This window comes from Sparus aurata, chromosome 23 (assembly GCF_900880675.1).
Source record: "Sparus aurata chromosome 23, fSpaAur1.1, whole genome shotgun sequence".
NCBI classification, from domain to species: domain Eukaryota; kingdom Metazoa; phylum Chordata; class Actinopteri; order Spariformes; family Sparidae; genus Sparus; species Sparus aurata.
This window is the reverse complement of record NC_044209.1, coordinates 7,448,056-7,472,619: the sequence shown is the minus strand read 5'-3', so window position 1 is coordinate 7,472,619 and position 24,564 is coordinate 7,448,056. Positions and strand designations below refer to the sequence as shown.

The 24,564-nt window shown below is 45.4% G+C and overlaps 3 protein-coding genes across 4 annotated transcripts; all 3 read left to right on the top strand.

Annotated features, from left to right (window-relative positions):
• The first annotated feature begins 1,619 nt into the window (after positions 1-1,619).
• LOC115576345 (phosphoinositide 3-kinase regulatory subunit 5-like) lies at positions 1,620-9,377 on the top strand. The gene is made up of 17 exons (XM_030408905.1): positions 1,620-2,275; positions 2,807-2,907; positions 3,006-3,074; positions 3,895-4,033; positions 4,133-4,202; positions 4,296-4,473; positions 4,568-4,739; positions 4,915-4,983; positions 5,590-6,437; positions 6,994-7,119; positions 7,371-7,502; positions 7,607-7,700; positions 7,828-7,904; positions 8,012-8,105; positions 8,192-8,274; positions 8,368-8,486; positions 8,581-9,377. Exons 1-17 carry the CDS (start codon positions 2,143-2,145, stop codon positions 8,726-8,728), a joined length of 2,652 nt encoding a protein of 883 aa, XP_030264765.1. The 5' UTR covers positions 1,620-2,142; the 3' UTR covers positions 8,729-9,377.
• A 280-nt stretch (positions 9,378-9,657) lies between these two features.
• pik3r6b (phosphoinositide-3-kinase, regulatory subunit 6b) lies at positions 9,658-16,553 on the top strand. Its single transcript, XM_030406995.1, has 17 exons — positions 9,658-9,673; positions 9,784-9,891; positions 10,845-10,957; positions 11,287-11,422; positions 11,519-11,588; positions 12,016-12,178; positions 12,552-12,699; positions 13,225-13,267; positions 13,395-13,520; positions 13,613-13,706; positions 14,301-14,399; positions 14,637-14,742; positions 15,053-15,126; positions 15,231-15,327; positions 15,415-15,467; positions 15,602-15,702; positions 15,789-16,553. Exons 1-17 carry the CDS (start codon positions 9,658-9,660, stop codon positions 16,012-16,014), a joined length of 1,773 nt encoding a protein of 590 aa, XP_030262855.1. The 3' UTR covers positions 16,015-16,553.
• mfsd6l (major facilitator superfamily domain containing 6-like) lies at positions 15,880-23,037 on the top strand. 2 transcript variants are annotated; one of them, XM_030408907.1, is made up of 3 exons: positions 15,880-15,965; positions 17,903-17,967; positions 19,758-23,037. In XM_030408907.1, the coding sequence occupies exon 3, from the start codon at positions 19,812-19,814 to the stop codon at positions 21,615-21,617; it is 1,806 nt and encodes a 601-aa protein (XP_030264767.1). In that variant the 5' UTR covers positions 15,880-15,965; positions 17,903-17,967; positions 19,758-19,811; the 3' UTR covers positions 21,618-23,037. The 2 variants fall into 2 exon arrangements, with proteins under 2 accessions (XP_030264767.1, XP_030264766.1); XM_030408906.1 differs by lacking the exons at positions 15,880-15,965; positions 17,903-17,967 and adding an exon at positions 17,686-17,844.
• Positions 23,038-24,564: the final 1,527 nt, after the last annotated feature.

The window sequence follows — 24,564 nt, the reverse complement described above, 5'->3', positions numbered from 1 at the left end:
AATGTGAAGTATGTTGCTTGACAAGATTTAAAAAAGAAAATTATTTAAAGCTTGATCTATATATTGAGTCGACAGACGCATGTTGTTTTTGAGGGTGCGTGAGGAAATAGCAGAAAGACTAAAGAAAAGAGAAAGAAGCCAGCTAGACAGTACAAATATTTTTTTAAAGTAATAAAAAGTTGAGCAGTTAAATTAGCGAGGTAGAACTAAAAGTTAAGTACCTCAGATGGAATAGTTCAAATGAATGCGTAAAACGTTGAAATAGCCAGCTAAAGCTAGGCTAAAGGATAGGCTTATGGCTAAAATAGTTCAAGCTTGCTGAAACTTTTATCTTGTTGAGTAAGTCGACTACTAAGCCTACATTCATTTTATCTAGCTAACCCATTATCCATTAGTACTGGATAGATAATGTAACGGTTAATTGGTTTACACAGTTAGCTAGCTAAAATGAATGGATGGGTAAGTCTTCTGTGTCTATGTTGTCGATGAACCTGCATTGGGACTATGGCTGCAATTTAGCAGCTATGCTAAGTCTGACACATTTATGCTGATGCTTAACGCGTCATTGTTAATGAATGTGCATTGTCCCAACTAAATAAGTACATAAATGAAAAAAATGAAATGAAATGTAAGTGGTTGAAACAGATAGTAACACATTAGTAATCGAAAAGTTTAGCTTCTGACACTAACAGCACAAATGTTACATTCGCCAAACCAACCTAAACACTAGCTGTTTTTATACAGGGCAGCAAGCCGCCAATTTGCCTGTCCTTTTGGCGGCTCGGTCCGCGGTTTTAGACAGAGGCCGGCAAATTGGGGGTCTGTTTTGGTCCACCGATTTGACGCCTCGGAGGGTACACTTATTTCGTCAATGTGTCGGCCCCTGCGTGAGATGGGCCGAGGTGTCAATGACCTGCACTGTTGTGCGACCCACAGCCGGGGAGTTTTAAAACCAAGAAACAGCTGATCACAGCAGTCAGTCCATCATTTCATCTGCGGACATTAAGATGAGCAACTGGACAGCCGCTGAGATCCAGGAGATGCTCCCTCTCCCTTTTTTCAAGGAGTTACTGGGGGGGTTACATGACAGATCTCCTTTAAGAATGTGTTGGGAACCACGGCTCCATTTGTATTAGCTACAATACTTTGCACACACTCTTCACGTTTGTGTATTACTGCTCGTACAGTCCCTCCCCCCCCCCCCCCCCGTCCGGTCTTAAGAAAAGCATTCAAAGCGGTAGTTTTCAGTCGCGCTTCCCGGAAGGCCTTTTCCTGTTTTGATGGGTACAGGTGACCCCAGCTTTCCACCCTTGTCATTGCACACATTATTCAGCGCTGGTCACAGTGACACATCTGCAACAGCTGGGCACAATAACAGCTTCCGTGTGCACGCTGATATCCTGGAGACCAAATATACTTTCAGGGAAAATATTTTTACTCGTTGAGAGGGACGTCTGGTGGAGTTGTTGTTCTTTTTAAATTGATCACAACAGGCACTGAAACCGACCCCGCGTCACCTGTGAAATGTTGTTTATGAAAGTGCCTGTTTCACTGTGTGGTCTGTGCGGCTTCAGGTGTAACCACAGGTTGGCATACAGGGGGGTTTTTGTAAAATTCTGTTATCTTTAATGAAAAAAAAAAAACACACACACACAGACGTGTCTTCACTTGTTAATAAGACCCATGGGCATCAAATAGGAAGTCGTTCTTTTGTTAGATTCATTTCCACCCCACCTTTGAGTCATCTGAAAATCTGATGTCAGCAGCTGATTTTAAGAATGAAAATGTAGAAGTTGTGGCTCCTGTTTTTGGCCAGCTCATCTCCGGTCCATTCGCACAGCCTATGAGTCACTGGTTTTTGGTAGGAAGTGGCAGACTTGTTTTTTTTTTTTTTCTCAGCTGACGTCTGTGCTGTGGACGTATATGTGCTGGCACCTCTGCTGAGCTCTTTGCTCTGGATTGTGCTCGATTGTCTGTGGAAGGGAACAATAATGATAATAACGCACCGGCGAGAGCAATAACAGGAAGTTTGGACTACTAAAGAGACATAATTTATTGGTTTGCCGGAACACAATTATAGGGTGTAGCTCACAGATATTCTGGGACTTCCTGGTGGTTTATCTTCTGTGTGTTCTTGCGTGGATGTTGATGCCCCTGCAGAAGAGGATGGAGAAGACGGAGCAGAGCTCGTGCACAGAGGATCGTATCCAGCATGTCCTTGAGCGTTGCCTCTGTAACCTCGGTCTTGACACTCCGGACAAACAGCTCTGGAATGGTAAGACCCACATCTACACTGCCTGTAACAACGACACAGTACAGAGACGATGCTGCTCCCACTAGAAATGTAGATCTGGAGGAAAGTAAAGACGATGTGTAATTGTTGGAAACAGTTTGTTCATGTTGTCTTGACATGCTGCTGCTGAACTTCACTGACATTGTAATTGAATGACAAAGGCACTAAGTAGATTTTTAACCTGTTTAAAAAAAAAAAAAGCCAAACACACACTCTGCCCATCACTAGGAACAAGTTGTCCATCTTATAGAGACAAATGGGAATTGAAAGTGGTGACACAAACAGAATGAGGGGCCGTGAATCACGAAGGCTTACGCAAAACCCAATTTCGAAATACTTGCCTAACTTAATTTAGCAACGAGGGAAAGTGGCGGAATCGTTTTTGCTTTCATTCGGAGCACCTCAGGCACGATAAACGTGTGTAGAAAATAGCATGTTTACTGTCTTGCCATCAGAATGAAACCCAGAGGGAGAAATAAGTTCCTATTTGTGTGTTTCTGTGCGTCTGACTAGCCGGCCTGTGCATAAACCGCTGGTGTTTGGAGGAACTTGTGAAGAGAGATCCCCACAACTTCCTCATCCTTCTACAGAAAATACTGAGGAAAACAAAGGAGGTGGGGAGCTGATGAAAAACATCATTATCCAAGCCGTTGCGGTGCAATCCAGTGAATCACAGCGGGTTTCACTTCAGCCTTTTTCTGTCGTTTCGCAGGTGCTGGAGCGGTGTCGGTACGAGCTGGTGGTGCCCCTCGCTCTGCTGTTCTCCTCGACGCTCGTCAAAGTGAGTGGGTGTCGTGCAGAATCAAGGAACAGCTTAGGCGTGAAATATTTCTATTCTGTTCCTTATTTAACCTGGTCAGTCATTTCAGTAATGCGTCATGTCAACGCTTTATATATAAAAAGTATAAGAATAATGCCATATAAATAATATAAAAAGAGCTTAATAAAAGATTTATTAACCTTAAAGGATGAGTATACCCAAAAATGAAAATCCACTCATTAGCTGCCTCCATGCTGATGAATAATCAGGTTCACTTTCCGTTGTCCACAAAACTGACCGGAGCCTCACGACAAAACGGTGTTCCCCTAAGTAACTGAGGAAGATGGGGACTCCTTTTAAAAACAAAAAAAAAAAAGCAGCAACAATGAAACCCCATAAAGTGGCTCCACACAGCCTGTCCAATGTCACCCAAATCTCTGAAAAGCCCTAAAATTCCCAACATTTGTTTTTAAAAGCATGCATACAATATGTACAAATCAGTTTGGGATTTTGGGGCTTCCGGAGTCTTGGGTTAAGCTGTACGGAGCCATTTCATGGTTTGTTTGTCATTTATTTGTCCCTGTCTACTTCAGCTGATCTGTGACTTTCCAGAAATGTTTTGCTGACTATTAAAAAAAAACGTCACCTGACTTTTCATTGGATGACTGAATTTTCATTCTTTGGGTGAACCATTCCTTTAAAAAGGCATCGCTCTTGCTATAGAAGTGTTAACAGCTAATAACAGCAGGCACGCACATGTTGTTCTTATCTTAGTGCATCAATAACAAAGCTCCGATAAAGGACAGCAGATGATAGCAATGGCTTTTGTTCCTTCTCGCAGGCTCCTCACGTGGCTCTGGACTGCGGCGTGCTGCAGGAGGCCTACACGTTGTTCCACAGTTTCCTGTCCTGGCCCGAGCCTTGCTGTTCTGCCAGTAAACGGCTGCTGAACATCATCCAGCAGGAGCTCAGGGCGCCAGGTAACACCGAGGCTCTCGTGCAGGCGGTCATGTGTCGGTGTGAGGGTGTGGGGGCAGTGTTTACCTGCTGAGATGCACTCAAGACTCTTTTGTTTTTAGGTATCTTATTTCAAAGACTGGTGAGGACAGAGCAGGGGGTTTCGCCAGAGGTCCAGTGCTCTAAAACCATGTGAGTTCATCCAAACCTTGAAGGAGAGTTATCAAGTGTGACATGAAAACAAGCTATAAACATGGCTCCTGTTGTGTGTGTTTATTCCATCAGCACGGTGCTGTTAGTGAGCCAGGATGAGGACTTCCCGCCAGAGGTTCAGGCTGTCTCCGAGCAGCTGAGCAGCACCCAAACCTCCGACAGAGACGTCGCTGTCACCCTCATCCTGCACGCCTTCCAGGCTGCCCTGGGCACCGAGCTCGACCTGCAGGCGCTCCACACTGCCCTGCAGGTGACTGACCGGCGTTTTGACTCTTTCGGATGCACGATTCCTCTTTATTCATTCCCATTTCCTTCCTTAAACAAACTTCCTGCTCTTCCTTCAGGCGAAGCGGCCTCAGGAGCTGGAGCAGCTCACGGAGGCCGTGACTAGCAGCATGGAGACGGCAGCCTCTACAGCAGATCTCAGCAGGGCTCGACAAGGTCTGCTACACAGCATGGAGAGGCTCAGAGGAAGCCTCGCTGCTACTGCTCCTGCTGAAGGCTGCCAAGACACTGGTAAGACAGGAAATATGAACGTAAAATGCCGAAGACGCGAGGAGATGGACAGACTGCATTCCATATTGTTATGATGGAGGAAAGCGCATTGTTTCCTGTTTGCCAGACCTGCTTTTCAAGGTTGTTCTCTGACAGCAGCGCTCCCTTCACCTGAGTATCACCTCCTTCTCCCCAGGCGCCGTCGAGACTTTCACGCTGCCCTTCCCCAAATGTCACATGTGCTCCTGGGAAAACGACAACTTTGGTAATTAGCTAAATTTACGGTTAGCTCTGTATCTCAAATGCCCGCGTTGTCAGCCCAACGGCCAGAATGAAATGTTGGCGTTTCACATTTCCGCAAAACACGGACACATTCAATTGTGTACACGTCATACGTATCATATCAACAACACGTGAGCTGGCTTTTATATGGAGGTGGAGTAGATGGTGGTTGTTGGACAGCTAGCATGAGACGGTAGGCCACTGTTTGAGACTGCGTTTCCACATTTAGAAGCACTTACCATTTTCCAGCTGGGTAGGTGTCAACAAAACCAGATACTTTTGACGGGACATAAGGACATTTTCCTGCCCTGTTAGTGGCAACGAAAGCATGCCATATGTGTGGCGACAGAACCAGGTATTTTAAGCCAATTCATGATCTTTTCCTAACCCTAACCACGTGGGTTTTGTGGCTAAACCTAACCAGATCATAAATACAGCATTGCCACCACACAGAATTGGAAATTGTACCTCAACCAAAGTAAACCAAACGAACATCGCCATAGTTTATTCTGGCGACTGGGCTGGCTTCAACAATAAAGGTCTATCTTTAACTGTTCGTTGATGGGTTTTTTTCTGAACATTCATGCAGATTTTCTAAATCCCATTCTCGGATGCGAGCCCGAGCCGGACTCGCCTCCAGACTGTTTCGTCAAAACAGAAATATACGTGGATGATTACAATGACACCAGCGTGGACGAGGAGGACGAAGTGGAGGGAAGCAAAGCGGATCACCGCATCTCCACCGCCTCCTCTTCCTCGAGGGACTCCATGTTTTCCAGCCACTCCCTGTCCTCCAGCTGGTCCGCGGGCACCACGCCGTCCGGCTCGTCGGGCGTGGAAAGCGACTTCAGCGAGGACACGACCCACGAGGACACAGAGGACAAACAAGATGGCCAGCCAAAGCCCAGAAAGAAACCCAAGAAGAAGTCCAGATCGCTCTTGGGCGTCGAGCGCTTCTCCATGCTTTTCAAGACCCCCCGCAGCCCGAGCAACTGCCGGCGTGTTCAGAGTATGGGCTTCCAGGGGGATTTCAGCAAAGACTTTCAAAGAACTGGGTCCCAGCTCAAACACTCCAGGTCCCTGGGCAGACAGGTTCGCCCCTTTGATGCCCTGGATGCCGCCCGGGACCCTCTCTCCCCGCAGAAGCACGTGTGTGTGCGCAGGAGGCCGATCCTGAGCTGCGACGAAGGGGACGTGACGGAGGCGCCCACCCTGGTCAAAGTGGTGGTATTTGGCGGGGACAGAGAGGCTGGCAGGCTGGCCAGGGCGTACAGCGACCTGCAGCAGAAGGAGAGCAAATGTCCCCGACTCACCAAGACATGCAAGCTGCAGTTTTACCTTGTTCCCACGAAGAGGAGAGCAACAGGAAGCCCAGGAGGAGCGCACACACCGACTGAAGGGCACATAGGAAGCTCAACCAGAGTGGCTGCCCCCGGGGTGAGAACATCTGGCACTGTCTCAGCTGACTCAGCCTTTTAATGTCACTTACACATTTGTGGGTACAGATGCTAATGCTGGGATCAGTTATTAACCATAAATCAGCGCAGATTTTTTGTTTCCAGCTGATGAAAAATCTCTGTGGCTGGTTTTTCTTGATCAGCTGTTCACTAATTAATAAAGGAAAAACCATCGAGACTGCAGCTCGAGGTGGCCTGACTGGCTTGTCACAGAATTACATCAGTTTTATGAGTGATTTAAAATTTAAGGTTCAAGGTAGTTGAAACAATTTATCAAGTCCCTCGCTGCAAATATAGCAACAAGTATGAGTGATAGTGCTTTTCCAGAAGGTCAGAGGTCAACTGGTCCTCTGAGGGGGTCCACCTGCTGAACTGAACATCTAAAAAGACAAAGTGTCCATAAACACCAGATAGATTTTTTTACAGCCTTGTTGTGCTGTTGTGTGTTGTCATATTGTTATAGGAATCATGATGATGTATAATGTAATCCTTTAATAAATGCCACTAACACCTTTTATTCCTTATTCCTGTGACAGGAGTGTAACGGCAGCTTAATGGAGGACAGCACAGCTGATATAGCCCAGATGTTGGGTTCGATCGACCCGTGGTACGAGAGGAACGTCCTCAATCTGCTCAGCCTGTCCTCTGACGTCCTCTGTCAGGTACCTTCCATGCTGGCGTTGTCACCTTTTTCTCTGACCATGCCCCACATAATAAATCGAGCGAGTTTCTGATGTGACAGCGTCTTTTGGCGCCGAGTTAAACTCTACAATCTCTAAATTCAGCAAGGACAGAAACCTGCTCACCTCGCAGACCAAACATGTTCTCCTCTCAGGGACTGTATGAAAGTTATCAGAGGTTAAGTTATTATCTTCGTCGTCTTGAATTCCCGTGTGTTGTCTCTGTGAACCAGACCACCTGTAAAGAAGGCGACGTGTCGGTGAGCAACGGCTGCGCGGAGACGCTTCCCCTGCTGGGCGACTTGGTGCTTTATTATTGTAGACATGCAGACCAGCCTGTTCTGGTGCAGCTCTACCAGGCCGAGGTGAGAGGCCACACACACACACACGAAAACAAACACACACACACACACACACACACTCCAGTGAATACCTGTGTGAACTAAGTTTGGTGTCTCCCTCCACACAGCTGACTCTGGCCGGAGGAGAGAGGCGGAGGGATGTGTTTATCCACTCTCTGGAGCTCGGGCACACCGCAGGAACCAGAGCTGTTAAGGCCATGGGTGAGTCACCCTCTGACGCACCCAGACAGCCACAACAGCATGCAGACAAACACACACACACACACACACACTCACACACACAGACACACACATATTTATATCCTAATGTGTGCTTGTCTGTCTGTAGGCTCCGCCAGCAAAAGGTTTGGAATAGATGAAGAGCGAGAGGCGGTCCCTTTAACGCTGAGTGTTGCCTACAACAAGGTATTGTTCCTGCTCCGACACCCACAGATTTCCTGCCGCACAAACAATAAAAATAACTTCACAGCTGGAGCTATTTCTAAATCTGCCGCGTCTACGCCCGATTACAGGTGGCTGTTAGTGGGAGGAGTCAGTGGACCCAGACCGACACCATGTGCACGTCGATAAATCTTTGCAAAGCCTGCAGGAAGCCGGAGCAGCTCGGTGTGTGACGGTGACAGCCCCAGCCTTTTCACTCGTGTGTTTTTGTGTCTGCGTCACGTTTTTCTAAGCAAATCCTCTCTGCTCAGATTCAAGAATAGAAAGTCTGCAGCTGACAATGACTGAGGTCCTGAAGAGGCAGTGCTCCAAGTCTAAAAAGGGCTACAACCAGGTGAAAGGCGTCTTTTTTTTTTTTTCAAATCAAACACTATATATATTCTCATGAAACACCTCCTCCTCACACTCCTCCTTCCTTTCACAACAGCACATCTCCATATCAGAGGTGAAGGTGGACAAGGTGCAGGTGGTCAGCGCAGAGGAGGGGACGACTTTCGACGTGTGTCTGGATCAGGACGAGAAGAAGTTCATCCAGAGCGTCACCAGGTACGACACAGGAGGTTTTGTCTCAGAGTCAAACACCTTAATCAGTCGACATCAGTCTCACGTCTCTGTCTTGATGGTTGGGTTTGATCTGCAGGTGCGAGGTGTCTCTGTGCTGCAAAGCAGGAAGCAGTTCAGACTGGAGGTCCTACAAGCCCTTACCTGGCCAAGTCCAGCCCCTGCACCCGTCCTACTGCTCTCTGCTCTGCCTGCCCATCACCTCTTTCTCCGCCTCGTACCCGTGACGCACTTTTTCTACCGCGCTCAACGGATCCACGGAGCTGATATAGAACAATTCACGCAGGGATGTTCAATCCAAAGCAAATCACGGTGCAGAATATACAAACTGGATCGAGAGGGAAAATGAAAGCAGAGATAAAAGTTGCACAGGGTGACAATTTATCGACCCACGAATATTTGAGGACAGGTTGGTCCTGTGTCAGGGTGTGTCTCATTGTTGACTGCAAGCTACGGTTTTCCCCCTCGTCATATCTTTGATCACTGTGGTAAATGGAGGACTTAGTGATTTTAAAAACGAAGGTGAATGTTAAAGCTTTCACTGTGAGCACTTGAACACCATTTCATCACACGGTGCATTGTGCATTCATTGAGCAATTGTCAGTTTTTTACAGGTTTTCAAAGGAGTGTCACTCGTCCGTCGTGTCCTACAATCTGCTGTCAAAAGTGTAAAACTGTTTACTTGATTACCATTGTGTACGTTCTGTTGGTCCATGACAGAGTAAAACCTTTTTGTTTTCTTTACATAATAAGATAAGCTATTTATTTGTGAAGTGATAGCACTGGATACATGTTTTTATTTTTAAATATTTTTCAGAAAATACATTTCATTTTGTTAACATGTCACCAAATTTGAATAAAATCACATTTCAGTTAGCTGTGTTTACTATTTGATCTTGTTGTTTAGGTGACTGAACTTCCTCTTATGAGTCATGCTTACTCCACCTCGCTCGCACAATAAACACAACTTGCCATTATCTCCTTATCAGACGCTCATCAGAGACGCCTCGAGGAGAAACTCCTGTCATGTTTCCTCTCAGATGCGTAGAGCGATAAAGGGAACGGTTTTAAACTCTGGATTACTGCACACAGAGCAGCTTTGATTTGCTCCAAGAGCCATTCTGTTTCATTTGATTGATTCTATAGAGCAGAAAACATGGCCGATCCAGCAGGTAAGTGCTTTTGTTTGAAATTACTGTAGCACACAAACATACTATGTTGGTTAAATGTTGCAGGAGAAGAGTGTAAAGGTGTCTGTGATTATCAGCACAATAACATGCACGATCTCCATCTTCAGCTGACTTGGGCCCCTCCACCGTGGAGTCCAGCCTGCGCAACAACCTCCAGGCTCTTCTCAAAGAGGTGAACGGCCAGAGCGCCTCACAGAAAGGTAGCTACAGCCGAGGGGATGTAAAGCAGTGACAGGCAAATCAGTCTGCATGCAACCAATTAGAACACAGATTGATATCATTCAATGTAAAGCCACTGCCAGCAGCCGTTTACAGCCGCTCAGCTTAGCTTAGCATGAAGACTGGAAACAAGAGGGAAACAGTTAGCCTTGCTACCCTGGCACACCTCACCCCGACCTCAGAATCCCAGATGGCTGCTCCGCGCATCAACAGCTGTGGAGGCTACAGAATACATTGCTTATTGCTAAAATTTCTACCTGTGGACATGTTGCTTTGATGGTTCAGTGCATGAAATACGGTGTCATGTGTTGTTATCAACTGGAAGTGCTATCAGTGAAGCTGGCTAAAGCTGGTATTGAGACTTGTTTTATTTGAACGCGGTCAACTCAGCGTTGACGTTGACACCTTCGGTAAATGGAACACACCGTTGTACTTAAAATACCTTATTTACATGATGGATGCATTGGGATGACTGTATGACTGATTGTATGTATTTGTATGTTTTGGCTTGTCTGCTTTGTAATGTCTAATGTTTACACACTTACGGTACCACACTGAGCAACGTAGATTTAATTTTTTAAAGGACCATTACAGATGTCAAATTGGTCTAAATTGTATATGTTTATCTCTTGGCTATGTATGAATAAATAAATAAACTGAAACTGAAACTTATATTCAACTGACATGAAGGTGGTATCAAGATTTGTCTTTTAAAAAAGCCTCTCAAAATTTCCACTTGTTCCTTTAAGTTTTCTTACAGAAATAAACTAAACTAACTGTGTTTTCCTTCAAAAGATGTTGTGGTTTTATTATCTATTTTGAGGTTTGACAATAAGCTCAGTCGCTCTACATTATGCATCAAGATGGTTGCATTTGTTCAAGTCATGTGATGCTTAGCAAACACACTGTGTAATGTGTGTAATCTGCTCTGCAGGAATGCTTCGGTGGCTTGTTGAGAAAAAGTTAGAGGGCGACCCGTCCTGCAGCGTGTCGTTGGTCCGACTGCTGCTGCAAGAGCTGGAGAAGAAGCTAGAGGGGGTTAGCAAGGTTCGCTCCTTGAGCTCTGCCTTCAGATTCAAAGTCGAGTTTAAAATTTCATGCAGACTTCATGCAGCAGCTTGTGATTCTCTCTTTGAAGAGGACCCTGCCTTCATGCTTTATTTGTGGCAAATTTCTAATGCAAGATTTTGTCTGACGACTGATGCAGACTTCTAAAACACGACCGTGCGAGCGTGTCATCCCAGTGCTGCACACTCTCTCTCTACTATGTGGTTATTCAGGTAAGACTCACCTGTGGGAGTCTAGCTGAGAATCTGGTGTTCACAGAGCTTATAACTGTTGACCAACAAACACTTTAACGTGTGTTATCTTTCCAGTCAGGTGCCATGATCCCCTCCAGCCTTTACCAGACAGTGTATGAGCATTTGATAAACCTGCTAATATTACCAAAGCCTTACTCTGCTGTGGCCCTGAGCACTCTGAGGAGGATCAAGATGGAGATGATCACACCAGGTGTTATGCACATAGAGAAATCAGCTACACACAATGAAGTCCTGTACGAGGCCGTAAAATAAACACTCTTGACAGACTAATCTCTTCCCTCCACAGGCTCTTTATATCAGAGGAGAGTCACTGCAGAGCAGCGCTTGAAGAATGAGCTTTACACTTTGCAGGAAAGGTGAGTAACCTTTGAATGAACTTGTGTGAAAAGGGAGCAGGCCTTAAAGGTGCAGTATGTAGGAATTGGCCACCTGTTGAATTCATTCAAAACAAATGGGGTGCAGGATATCACCAGAGTAACTAATTAACTAACTAATTGCTGCTTACTGCAGTTGCAATTAGCTTGTTAGCTCAGATAGCTGTGTAGCTAGTGGTCCTATTAGCTGACTCGAGTATGCCCAGACTATGAGCTCGGAGCAATTGCAATTGCAACATGATACAAAAATGTCTTAACAGAACGTCAGAACTATTTTTTCAAATTATTTTCGATAATCTCATTTTATTTTTTTCATGTTTTACACTCAAATTCCTACATATTGCACCTTTAATACTAAATGACTAATTTGAGTCTCATTGCACACACATTACACTGTCTGCACCTCCAGGGTGTTTGTTCTCGCTGACCCGGCCGTGTTTGTGAGAGCACACTTGGAGGCGTCCAGCTTGCTCATGAACACAGCAACCGTGGAGAGAGCTGCGGTGCTGCGTGTGCTGCAGACAGGGTTGGGGACGACCTGCCAGAGCTCCGGACTGGCTCGAGTTGTGGAGGTAAGCAAGTTCATCAAGATGTTTTGGAGAAAGTTAGAAGGATGTTGTGAGCGGTCCACCACTCTGGACCAGACTGATATATCTGAAAAATTAGAGGGAAACTTACCATTAGAATTTGCTGCATATATTCAAAACCAACAGAGGATGACACCGGGAAGTTGTGATGTATTTATAGTGAATAAAAGACATTTTACCACATTTTGTCTACTGGAGGGGCAGCATAAAGGGCTGGTTATCATCTACCACAGGGGCCATCAACATTAATGATGTGGACTCTCAGTCTTGCTAATGGATGCAAGGCTTCGTTTATTCCTCACTTATCTACATCAGTGATATTTTTCAAACAAACTTTGTGTCCTTTGTGTATTTTCAGGCTTTAGAGGGCCATGTGGTGGAGAAATATTTCCAGGAGGTGGTGGTAGCGGTGGAGCAGAGTATACAGGGTGGTGCAGGTGGTCGCGCAAAGTATCTGAACAGATTGCACGACATATACAGAGACATCCTGACCGCCTCCAACGAGGGTGTTTGTTCTGCACTCTGCCGTTGCAGCACAGTTTTACATTAGCTCAAAAAAGAACATTTTGACAGGATTGCTGTGTTATCTTTACCCTGTTTGCTCAGAAACAACCACAGCAGATGATTGTACTTCTGTGCGCTGCACTGCCCTGCCCTGCCCGCCTCTTGTGGAGACACGAAGAGGATCTATGTGAGTCAGTCAGGCAAATACAAACAGCCACAACCTTACATTTGTGCTCATGAGAGATGTTCAAATGTACACTATACATTTTCCTGAAGGGAGTCTGCTGGCAAACCTCGCCTTGTGTGGCAGCCGGAACTCAAGTGTACGAAGAATCGAAGGACAGAAGAGATTCGGTCCGGTCTGAAGACGGCGGGGTACAGCGAGATCTAAGGGAGCGTGACTTTGATTACAGAGAGCAGCCTCTGGTCAGAAATCGGAGATATGCCTTTAAGAACATGAATCCGGCAGATAAACTGACCCTAATGAGTGAGAAGATAGAGGCATCTCCTGGGAGCTCTCCTGACAGGGGGAGTCACGCGAAGACTTGCCAGGGCTTATCACTCTATCCGGTGAGCGACTGGTTTTCTAGTTTTTTTAGGTTCCTCAGACACTTTCTGTGATTCCATTGTGTGTGCAAAACCGTGTCTTTGCACTCGTGTACATTCAGCTTTTCCATTAATGTTTGCTCTCCAATAGAGAGAGAGGGTCCAAATGTCTCGTTTTGACCAAGAAGCTGAACCTACAGCTGTACTACATCCCAGTCACCGATGTGGAGGCTCCGCTCTGTCCATCTGTGAGTTACACAGAGTCACTCAACACGACGCCGTCTGATTGGTTTGAACTGTAGAAGACTTTATATGACCCGGCAACACCTGTTCTTCCTCACAGGATATCCCATGTCAGGGTGAAGGCAGGTTGTCTCTCGCCTCCTTATTGGGAAGAGTGGATCCATGGTACAACAGCCGCATCAACAGTCTGTCTGCTGCAATCTCCAAGCTGGGTGGAACCGTAATCGACGTGACAAACAAGTCAACGGTCACACTTACAGCTTTGTGAGGCTGGAGAGGCAATATTATACTTATACGAGGATGAGTACAAATAACAGCATTGATAACCGATTGGACCATTCCAAGTACAGATACAAGCACATCCATGATGTTTACCATGTTCAACATCTTTCTTTCTTGTTTTGGGATGCTAACGTCTGCTAATTAGCATCAAAGACAAAATTTAGCCATGGCCATCTGAGCAACAACATTGCCAATAATGCTAATGCTAAATAAAGGTTAATAAAAAAAAATGCTGCATCGCTAGCTCAGCCTAAAACACAAGAGTAACATCCGAAGAGGGATTCAACCCACTCTTTAGTGATTGGAAGGTCGCTGGTTTAAATTCCGGCTCCCCCTATAGCTGCATGTTGAAGTGTCCCTGAGCAAGATACTGAACACCAAATCGGTCCTGATGAGCAGTTGACACCTTGCATGGCAGCCTCCGCCATCAGTGTATGAATGGGTGAATCTGACCAGTGTTGTACAGCGCTTTAAGTCAAGTCCTTTTGCCATTTCTTCCTTCTGTGTTTTCTGACTGCTGCAGCACAATTAGAGCGAGCCGTCGCCGCAAAACCTCTACCTGCTGGACACCCTGTGTTACTACCTCCGCTGTGGGACACAGCCAGTTAACCTGCTGCTGTACTCGGTTAAGGTACAGTGCAGCAGTCGAGTGGATCTGTGGTCATTTACATTCATGCAAATGTCAAAAGCACAGGCTGGGTTTTCATACGTCAGCAGAATTACAACACCATCAGACATGCTGTTGTGTTTATTGCAGTGTTGCTGTTTTTGCTTGAAGCTGATGCTGCTCATGTACTTCCTGGTTTGACTTTATACAGTATACTCTGTGTGTGTGTGTGTGTGTGTGTGTGTGTGTGTGTGTGTGTAGATGACCCGCTCTAGCTGTAACGTCACTTCAGTGGTGGAGGAGGTGTTTGTGTCCCATCTGGAGGCCGAGCTCCCACAGTTCAGACACCTTAAAGAAAAGTCTGCAAGTATGTTTCTGTTTCTGTTTCTGTGATTGAGTGTGTGTGTGTGTGTGTGTGTGTGTGTGTGTGTGTGTGTGTGTGTGTGTGTGTAGATGACCCGCTCTAGCTGTAACGTCACTTCAGTGGTGGAGGAGGTGTTTGTGTCCCATCTGGAGGCCGAGCTCCCACAGTTCAGACACCTTAAAGAAAAGTCTGCAAGTATGTTTCTGTTTCTGTTTCTGTGATTGAGTGTGTGTGTGTGTGTGTGTGTGTGTGTGTGTGTGTGTGTGAGGTAACTAACATTGGACTTGATAAAGTAAGGTGTTGTCCTCGACAGAGGGGCCGCATGCACGCAGAAAGAAGTCAACAGCGGACGTCTTTGGGGCCGTCATGTCAGTCAGCTATACAAAGGTGCAGTCCTTGTTTTTAGTGGGAATTATTAATAATGTAATTTTCTTTTTGTTTAGCAGTAGCATCAACAGCAGGATTTGGGCTATCTATCACATCTTCAACAGACCTCATTAAGCAAACGAGATGTGGTAAAGGCCAAGGGGGAGGCACCCATGGCTTGTGGTGCGGTGATTACACCAGAGCTGGCAGCTGTAGCAACAGGTTCACCTTTCCAGTTTGTCTATATTTACATCTAGTTGACAGATTTATGTTAGATTTATGCCAACTAATCCCTGTTACTTTGTCCAGGTAAGGATAACCTGAATGTCAGGGTTGACAGTGTGAACCCAGGACACAACAAAGTAAGAAGTCATTCACTTCCATCCAGAAAATACAGGAACACTTTCTTATTTGTTTACGATTACTGCATTATTTTAAGTAACTGGACCGTTAATGCGTACTTTTTCTTTCTTAACGTTTCCTGTTTTGATAACAGCAGATTCAAACTCAAAACATCAGCATCAGGACGCTGGAGCAGCGAACCCTCTCTGTGTGCCTGGACAGGGACTCTCGCAGGACATACACCGACGTCCAAAGGTCTGCAGCATATCCATTTCACATTTGTTCCATTTCACAGAATGAAAATTGAATGTACGACTGAATGTCATGTAATTCCTTTACAGGATAGAGATGTATCCGTGCTTGGACCCAGGATGCAGCATCAGGTCCAGGTTCAGTTTCAGCAGCGAGCGAGAACCGCCGCTGAGCAAGTATCCTGTCACTGCCAATCAACACCTTCACCGGTGTCACCATCTGAGGGACGTGAGCTGTTCACACAATATGTACCAGATGTACAAATGGTGTGAACAGCTGTATACTTTGCTCGATCAACACCACACTGTTACATAGTTTAACCCTGTGAAGCAGTTATATGCTGTACATAAATATGAGTATATAACACACTATAATGTGGTTACAAGCAGATAATATGTTTATGATATACTCTATTTCTCAACCCGTTTAAATTCTCCTGTGGATTAGTGGAGGCAGTTGTATAAACACATCGTTAATGATAATAAAGTAAAAACACAGTTGTCAAAAAAATAGTTGAGGTTACAATTGTGTGTGTTTGATGTGGTCGGCCTGTTACTATAACTTCCAGGGAAACATCACATGATAAGTCAGAGTAAAGAAGGAAGTCAGCGAACGTGAGCTTTAAGCTTTGAAATATTACCTCATCTGTGAACATTTCTGTTCCACATCACAAAGGTTTTCATCAACGCCTTGGTTGTTCACCAAGACCACAACTCCCATGATCCAGTGCTACTTGTATCTTTTGTTTTGTTTTGACTTTAGAGAGCCCTAGTGGCAGAAACCATTTCTTTTTTATTTTCATTTACAGCTTATAAATGTTAATGAACGGTTGAAATAAAGTATTAGCAACACTCTTTCACATTTCTTCTATTATAATGTAATGTTATTGTATAGTTAAGCCCTTAAGATACAATTTATGATACATGTTGTTGATGCAGTTTGCAATGCAGTGTATCTGACTGCCAGTTTGAGACGTTTTCTATGTAACGACTTATTTTGCAGCATATAAGTTAAGTTACTTTGAGTTAACTGATGATTATTAAAGGCGCAATATCTAAGAACTGGCCATGTGCCAAGTTCAGATTCAAAACAAACAGGGAGCATCAGCAGAGGAGCCACCAACTGTTGCTAACTGTAGCTGCTGTTAGCTATTTAGCTTGGTTAGCAGTACAGCTAGGAGTCCGGACAGCGCAGACCTGGACTGGGTGGTGCTAGCATGCTAACTTTGGTAGATAAGTCCCTGCAATACAAGTCATATACATCATAACATCGAAACTGTTAATACTTCACATCCTGTTGATACTTTGGATTTTTTTTATTTCATGTTTTCAACAAAAAATCTTACATAATGCACCTTTAAGTGTGTAAAACTACTCACAAGCACATTTGTGGTTGAATGTATCTAACATACACTTAATATTTACACATTACATAACTTCTAATTCAGCACATTTCAGAGAGAACTATTGTACTTTTACATAACTATACTGTATATATCAAATAGCTATGATTACTAGTAACTTTTCAGCTTTAAGATGTAAAACAGATGATACAGCTCATAAAATGCGATTATGATGCAACGTTAACGATAAAACTAAAGCGAATAATATTTAACAGTCTCTGAATGGGTCCCTGTTATAAGTTAAGTACACATTGCAGCTAATGTTACTTAAACTTAAGGAAAATGATCTTAATATTTGATCATTAATGATACATGAGCTGTTACAAGTGCTCTGTTGTCAATGAGCGCAAACGTATCTGATGATATGAGTTCATTGTGTTTCGTCACTTACATTTTGAATAAACTAACCTCATTTAAATGTTTTTCACGTCTGTTTTTCTTCGTGCTCAGTGTATACAATTCATTTTTTATGATGAAAGCATGGCAGCTCAACCTCGTCAGCATGTCTCAGTTTGACCTGTGTTGAGCTGAGGCGCACAGAGGCATCCGCACCGTCAGGGGGCGCTGCAGTCCCTGGAATGACTCCAGGTGTAAACTTGGAGGCAGCTGAATGGATTCACCGTCCGGACGGCGACAGGTGCCTCCTCTCAGCTCTCAGCCTGAAAACGTACCATATGTTGGATGTGGAGCAGGTGTTGGGCTCGAAAATGACCTGCAGGAAAGTTTAAAGAAGTTTGTGACAGGTAAATGTGTAATTTTGTCTTTTTTTTTTTTTTTTTTTTTCTTAACTTCCAAACTTAGAGTGACGTGGACAAGTGACTCCACATCCTGATAAGCTGCGGGGACAGGTGCACCCTGCCTGACAGGTGCGACTGCCGCTGTCAGCTCCTGGTTTGTATCTTGTCTGCGGGTTTCTGCTGGCTTTAGTCGTTAGGATGGTGAATTCAAACTTATAATACTTGTGTAGTTTCCATATTTACCTGCGCTGTGGCGTTCAGCCGCGACGGTCCTCTCATCTGTCCAGATGAGTTAATATGAAGCCAGGTAGCGTGTTGCTGCAGTGCGGGAGATACAAGGAAATAGACCTACTGTAGGTGAAGGTACTCTTTAAACTGGTCTGTTTACAAAGAAAGAAAATGTAGTGAAAGTTGCACACTGTGAAAATACCTTAGCTCTGCTTATATAAGAGTATTTTAGTAGCAAAAGTAAAAGTACATTGAAATGTTCCCTGTCTGTGTTTTACTATTATGAATGATGTGTTTGGTTTAATATTACAGCATCTGTGTGTGTGTGTGTGTGTGTGTGTGTGTGTGTGTTGCATTTTACTGCTGTAGATGTTTAAGGTTGAGTTTATTTTAACAGCTTTTTTCTGTTGGGGTGCTATCATATTCTATAAGTTCATCATATGTTTGTGGTGTCACTGTGCTGTGAGCAATAAGCTGATCTGACTCATACAGCTGTCCTTAAGTATCAAAAGTACAAGTAAAAGGGAATTCTTCATATATGTACATGGATGTTGCTATTGAATGCTGTGGGTGGATCGATTATCGGTTTATTATTCATCAGATTCAATATTCAGCATTTTTCTAGTTATTGGAATTTGTGTTGTTGTTTTTTTTTTTCATGGAATCTGAAAACGTAACTAAAGTTATTTAATTAATGTAGTGAGTAAAGTAAATGTATGAGTGGAAGTACAAATTGTTGGGGCGGCTGCAGCTCAGGAGGTGGAGCGGGTCGTCTAGTAATCTGAAGGTCACTGGTTCCCCCCAGTTGCATGTCCAAGTGTCACTGAGCAGTTGACACCTTGCATGGCAGCCTCCGCCATCAGTGTATGAACGAGTGAATCTGACAAGTGTTGTCAAGCGCTTTGAGCGGTCAGTAGACTGGAAAAAGCGCTATAGAGATGCAAGTCCATCTGTTATTAAATTGGAAATGCTCAAGTAGAAGCAGCCCAAATTTGTTCTTAGGCGATGACGCATTTCAAGTAATCCAAGAGTGTTTTTAAATCAATTAAGAGGATTTTCTCAACACTTTAAGGGATATAAATCCTAAAGTCGACCGAATATTTAAAATGTAAGAAATGTACCTTAGAAGTACCGGAAATGCGTACTTACCTGTATGTCCTATCAAAATAAAAAGTACAATCAGTTCATGCAATGAATTAAAGGTATATTAAACTTTATACTGTGTTTAAAGAGAAAACAGAAAATGAGATGACTAAGATGTGTGCTCTGAACGGCTCTATCACCACTGTCTGCCATCTGGCTCAGCATGTTTTCACTTCGTAAGTGCAGAAAGCAAGAAAAATAAGAGCATTTTGTGCCAGTTAGAAATAGAAACAACTCGTCGATCACTGCTACTTGGACAATCCATTCACTTTTCAAGCAGAGCTAGTAAAGACAGTGCTGAATACTCTCAGGCTCTGGCCACTAATATGAGGATTTGGTGCTTCTCTACGACATAGGCCATTGTGATGCGAGTGTTGTTGGGTTTTGACACTTGAAGATGTCACCTTGAGGTCTTTTCACTTTTTTTTTACATTTCATACACAAACTGATCAGTCAGCAGGTTAAATGTTAAAGAAAATAATTGTAGTCCTTGTAAGAACCTTATTATCACAAGTACTGATTGTGTTTTCTGTCTCTCTGTCTGTCAGGTGCTCCTCGTGAAACGTGTGTGGACGGACTGCGAGCCGCCCAGGAGGACGACCATGAAGCGCAACAAGCAGATCGACGTGACGCGGGCCCTCGCTCTGGCCGGCACCTTTAACTTCCTGAGCTGCTGCGCCAGAGCCTGCCTGCTCCCCTTCCTCACCCTCTACTTCAGACAGCTGGGCCTCACTCCCGCCATGACGGGCCTCGTCGTGGGAACCAGACACCTCATAACGCTGGTCTGGAGCCCCGTGGCGAGCCTGCTCTCCAAGCGCTACAACAAGAGGCGAGTGGTGATCATCCTCGCTCTCGTGTGTTCGCCGACAGTCGCTCTGGTCCTGCAGCTCATCCCGCCTACAGATGTGCAACAAACGGGGACCTGCAACATGTCCGCCACGAGGAGCGGTCCAACCCAAAGTCAGGACGGTAACCTGCTCGTGAGCAGCGTCAGACCTGCCACGTTATGGACTAGAACTCTCCCTGAAGTCAACACCACTGTTGTCTCCCAGCCTGCTGTCACCTTTCCTGCAGAGACATCTCCTGATGCTGAATCTGCTCATGTTGTGACGAACGAAACGTCGCTTTCCCAGCGTGAGGAAGGTGAATCCCATCCTCAGCTGTCACAAGAGAACACATCAGTGGTGGTCAACAGCAGTCTTGCAGAACCAAAGAACATGCTCCAGACCACGGTCTCTGTGGCAGCTCCAGTGAGGAACAAGAGGTCCAAATCGGCGCCAGGAGAGGGGGAGGTGGAGGACGGCCGATTTGACTTCCTGGGCAGCCTGAAGGTGATGGACCCTCAGCACCAGCTCTTCTTCTTGATACTCATCATCGTGTCGGTGTGGGAGTGTACATCAGCCCCTCTGGAGTGGACGGCGGATGACGGCCTGCATGAGTATCTAGACTACGCCGATGCCTCGGACCGCTACAGCAGCACCAGGGTGTGGGGTTTGCTCGGAGCAGCGTGTGGGGTCGGAGGCGCAGGGTTGCTGGTCAGCCGGCTGAGCTGTCTGATAATCGATCAGACGCCCAGGAGCACGGTGCATTTCTACTGTTACGCCGGTGTGGCGGTCCTGGCCCTCCCCGTGGCGGCCTACCTCCCCCTCTACCTGAACAAAAAGCGAGACAGGGCCAACGGGCTCCTCAAAGCCGTCCAGCTGGTGCGCGGCTCCCCCCGCGCCCTGCTCTGCGCCTTCACCACCCTGCTGGTCGGGGTGGCGAGCTCGGCCGTGGATAACTTCCTCCTGTGGGAGATGCAGGATCACGGCAGCAGCGAGCTCCACATGGGGCTGTCTCTCGCCCTCGCTCTGCTCTCGCAGGCCGCCTTCCCTCTGCTGGCAGGCAGAGTGTCCAAGCTCCTCAGCCCGGGGAGGGTGCTCACCGTTGGGGCAGCCTGTCTCGCTTCACAGTGCTTTTACTACTCCTTCCTGTGGGGGCCGTGGGCTGCGGCGCCCGCTCAGGTGTTCAGCTGTTTCAGCGGCGGAGCCCTCTGGTGGGCCGTGAAGGTGCAGTGCGAGGATGTGGCCACGCCGGGCGCTGAGCGGAGCGTGAGGAGGATCTACAGTTCACTCTCTCTACACCTGGGGAGCGGGCTGGGGAGCTTCGCCGGAGGGTTTGTGGTCCAGAGGTTCGGGCTGAGGTGGCTGTTCAGAGGGGTGGCGCTGGGTCTGATGCTGTGGTGCGTGTGTCTGCCTCTGCTGCAGTGGAAGGCCCCTCAGCAGCGCAGGATTAACTATTCCCGCCTTCTGGCGGCCGATGCAAGCGAAGCCAGCGACTCCGAGTCCGAGCAGGACAGAGACTGGCTGGATAAAGCGATGGAGGATGACCGAGGCAATAACAACTACGGACGGAGGGTTAACCACTGAACCCCACAGCGTGAGAGCAGAGAGAAGGGACTCACCTGCATCAAATCACAGAAAACATTCTATCAATATGGAAATAAGAATCATCTGTCACTCTTTATCATCAGTAGCTGGGATGACTGATTCCCTATTCTGACAGGTTTCATTAAAATCTGTTAGAAGTGTTGACCTCGTGAGCGGCTCCCTCATCGCAATTCAGCGTCGTATCAGCTGAACTGATAGACTTCCTCTCCGAGCCACCTGAGCCTTCACAAACACACATCTGCATAAAGCAAACATGGCAGCAGGATGAAGGGCGGGCAGGTAAATTCCACAGCTCACTGTCGGCATCATGATGACACATTACAACACAAAAGCCTCCCACCAGGAGTGTCAACACAACGTGTGCACAAGGAGGGGCTGGACTGGACCATCGACCCGCTTCACCACACCCGCTGTGTTGATCTACTGCGGAGATCAGCGCGGACTGCTGCCACTCACTGTGTCTGTGACTCTAAACTGCGTGAGCTAATGAAGTAATAAATCGGTACTAAATCGGTAGCACTCTCTGTGATGAGAGTGCCACCTACGCCATCATTACTGCAGCATTTTACTGGATGAGCTGATTTCGGCTTCATTTACTACAAAAGTAAAATTACTTATTGTGCAGTGTGATGGCGTCACAGAGAGTGCTACCAATTTAGTAGTTCATGATAACTTAAAAGGTCAAAAGTTAAATGTAAAGTTGTCAAATCGGAGTACTGAGTTCACAAATTGTTACAACCCATTATAAAACCAAATTATTATTATTATTATAACAACGTTTGGTGTTCCTGCAGAGATTTATTTAGAGCAAACACTCATCACTTACTGTGACTTACAGTATAATTAATTTGTAATGTATTCCGTCTCACCATACATAGGATCGAAATCAAGAGTTCAATTTCTTGACTTTGCGGAGGTTCTCAGGCCTCCGCGTCGTCCATTAACTCCTGTTTATGGACACCTCGTCGGGCATTATCCCTTACTTAACGCACCCTAAGATCAGTTATAATCACACAATAATGCACACATGGAGCTCCAGTTATTCATTTTCCCAGGTGCCTGTGTGTCTGGTGGCGGACAAAAGTGTGTGGTGACAGAGATACTACAATCAGCATGTACTTCAGAATGATGGGTCGAAGAAGAAAACTTGTCTGTTGGCAGTTTAACTTTATGCGTCATTATAAAATGCTTATTGCTATAAAGTACTGTGAATATGTACAACTATAATTGTACACATGTTAAGTGTTAATGATGCACAACAGACGGACCCTGTCAATTTTCCCGCATTTGTCATATTTCAGACTCAACCGAAATGGACTCGGTTCCGTTTTCTCTCGTTAATGATTTCTTGGCTTTCTTGTGTTCTGAAAGTGTGTTCAAAATAAAAGACTAAAACATATTTTTTTACACATTCAGACCCTTCACTCAGTACTCGGTTAAAGCACCTTTGGATGGTACTCTGGTCTGTTGGGTTCATGTTGGGCTCTGGGAAAGCATGCTAGCTTACAACGCATACTGCAACCAGATGCAGTAAGACATCCTGGTATATTTTCAGACTGCACACTAAATTATATGGTAGCACTGAAGCATCATCCTCTTGAGTATTTGCGATGAATATATGTTAATACATCCAGTTTTTCTTCACATGCAGTCAGCAGTCAGAATAAATGTTTGTTTTAGGTAATCAGGTAATTCCAGTAACAGACCCTGAGGCAGGGATCTCTCTCTCTGCTTTGGGGAACTGTATCCACTCTACAACTTTTAACATTCTTCTGGGCTTGTGACAGGAGTGTGGCTGTATCTGTGCATGCCCAGCTAAAGAATGAATGAATGAATTAATGAATGTAGCTTTCCCTGGTGTGGCACTGGCAAAGTGGCGGCTCCTGCACGCAGACAGATTCACTCCCCGAACATCTGTCTGGGCCCTCAAGGGCCCGGCTGCACGAAATAAAGTCACCCCCAGTACGTCGCCAACAGCTGAACTCAATGAGGCACAGTGTAAGATCCATGATGAACGACAGCTCTATTCTCCCGTGGAGAGTGCTGTTGTAGTGGTAAAAGTGCAGCGGAGCACTACAGAGGCAGATGTCTGCGACTCAAATCTTTTTTTTTCCTTTTATGTTTGTTAAATAGCGTATAGAAGGGCGGCTGAGCTTGTTTTAAAGTGACTTATTTTCTGTCACATGCAGTTTTTCTGCTTTGAATCTCAGATCGTCACAGACACACTTCTTCTCCGACGACTCTTTATCAACATCAACCTTCATCTAACAAAACCTTCTTGACCCTGACTGACTCCATTCGTTGGCCCTCCACTAGAACTAATTCAGTAATGAGTCGTCAGCTTTTCTTCATGGATTCAAAAGCAGCAGTGAAATGTGAACATATCCAGGTACGTGCGCTTTACTTCAGCATTTCCATTTAATGCAATTTTATGCCTCTACTCCACCACATCTCAGATAAAAATACACTTTTTACGCCACTATCTTTTGTCTGACTGCAATTTTTCACACCCTTCCTGTCCAGTGAAAACCCATTTAGTGATTTGACAGACTAAGGATTTCCCTTCAGTTGTTCTCCCCGTCATAGGTAAGGAAAATAATCCTGATTCTTGAATGTGCAATATGTAAGAATTTCAGCGAAAATTAAAAAAACGACAACACAAAAACCCAAAATGATCAACAGAATGTGAATAGCAGTTCTGACGTTACGCAGCCATTTGTATTGTGTTGCAAAGATTGTATGAAGTTAGCATGCTAACCAGCTAGCCCCAACTGGTCACAATCTGAAGCGCCTGTGCTAGTGGCAGAAACATCAACATGTAAACACAAACACTCCTAGTCTGGCCTGCTAGCTGAACAGCTAACTGAGCTAACTAGCATACACCAGCTATGGTTAGCAGTTAGCTGTAGTTATTTGACAGGTGATT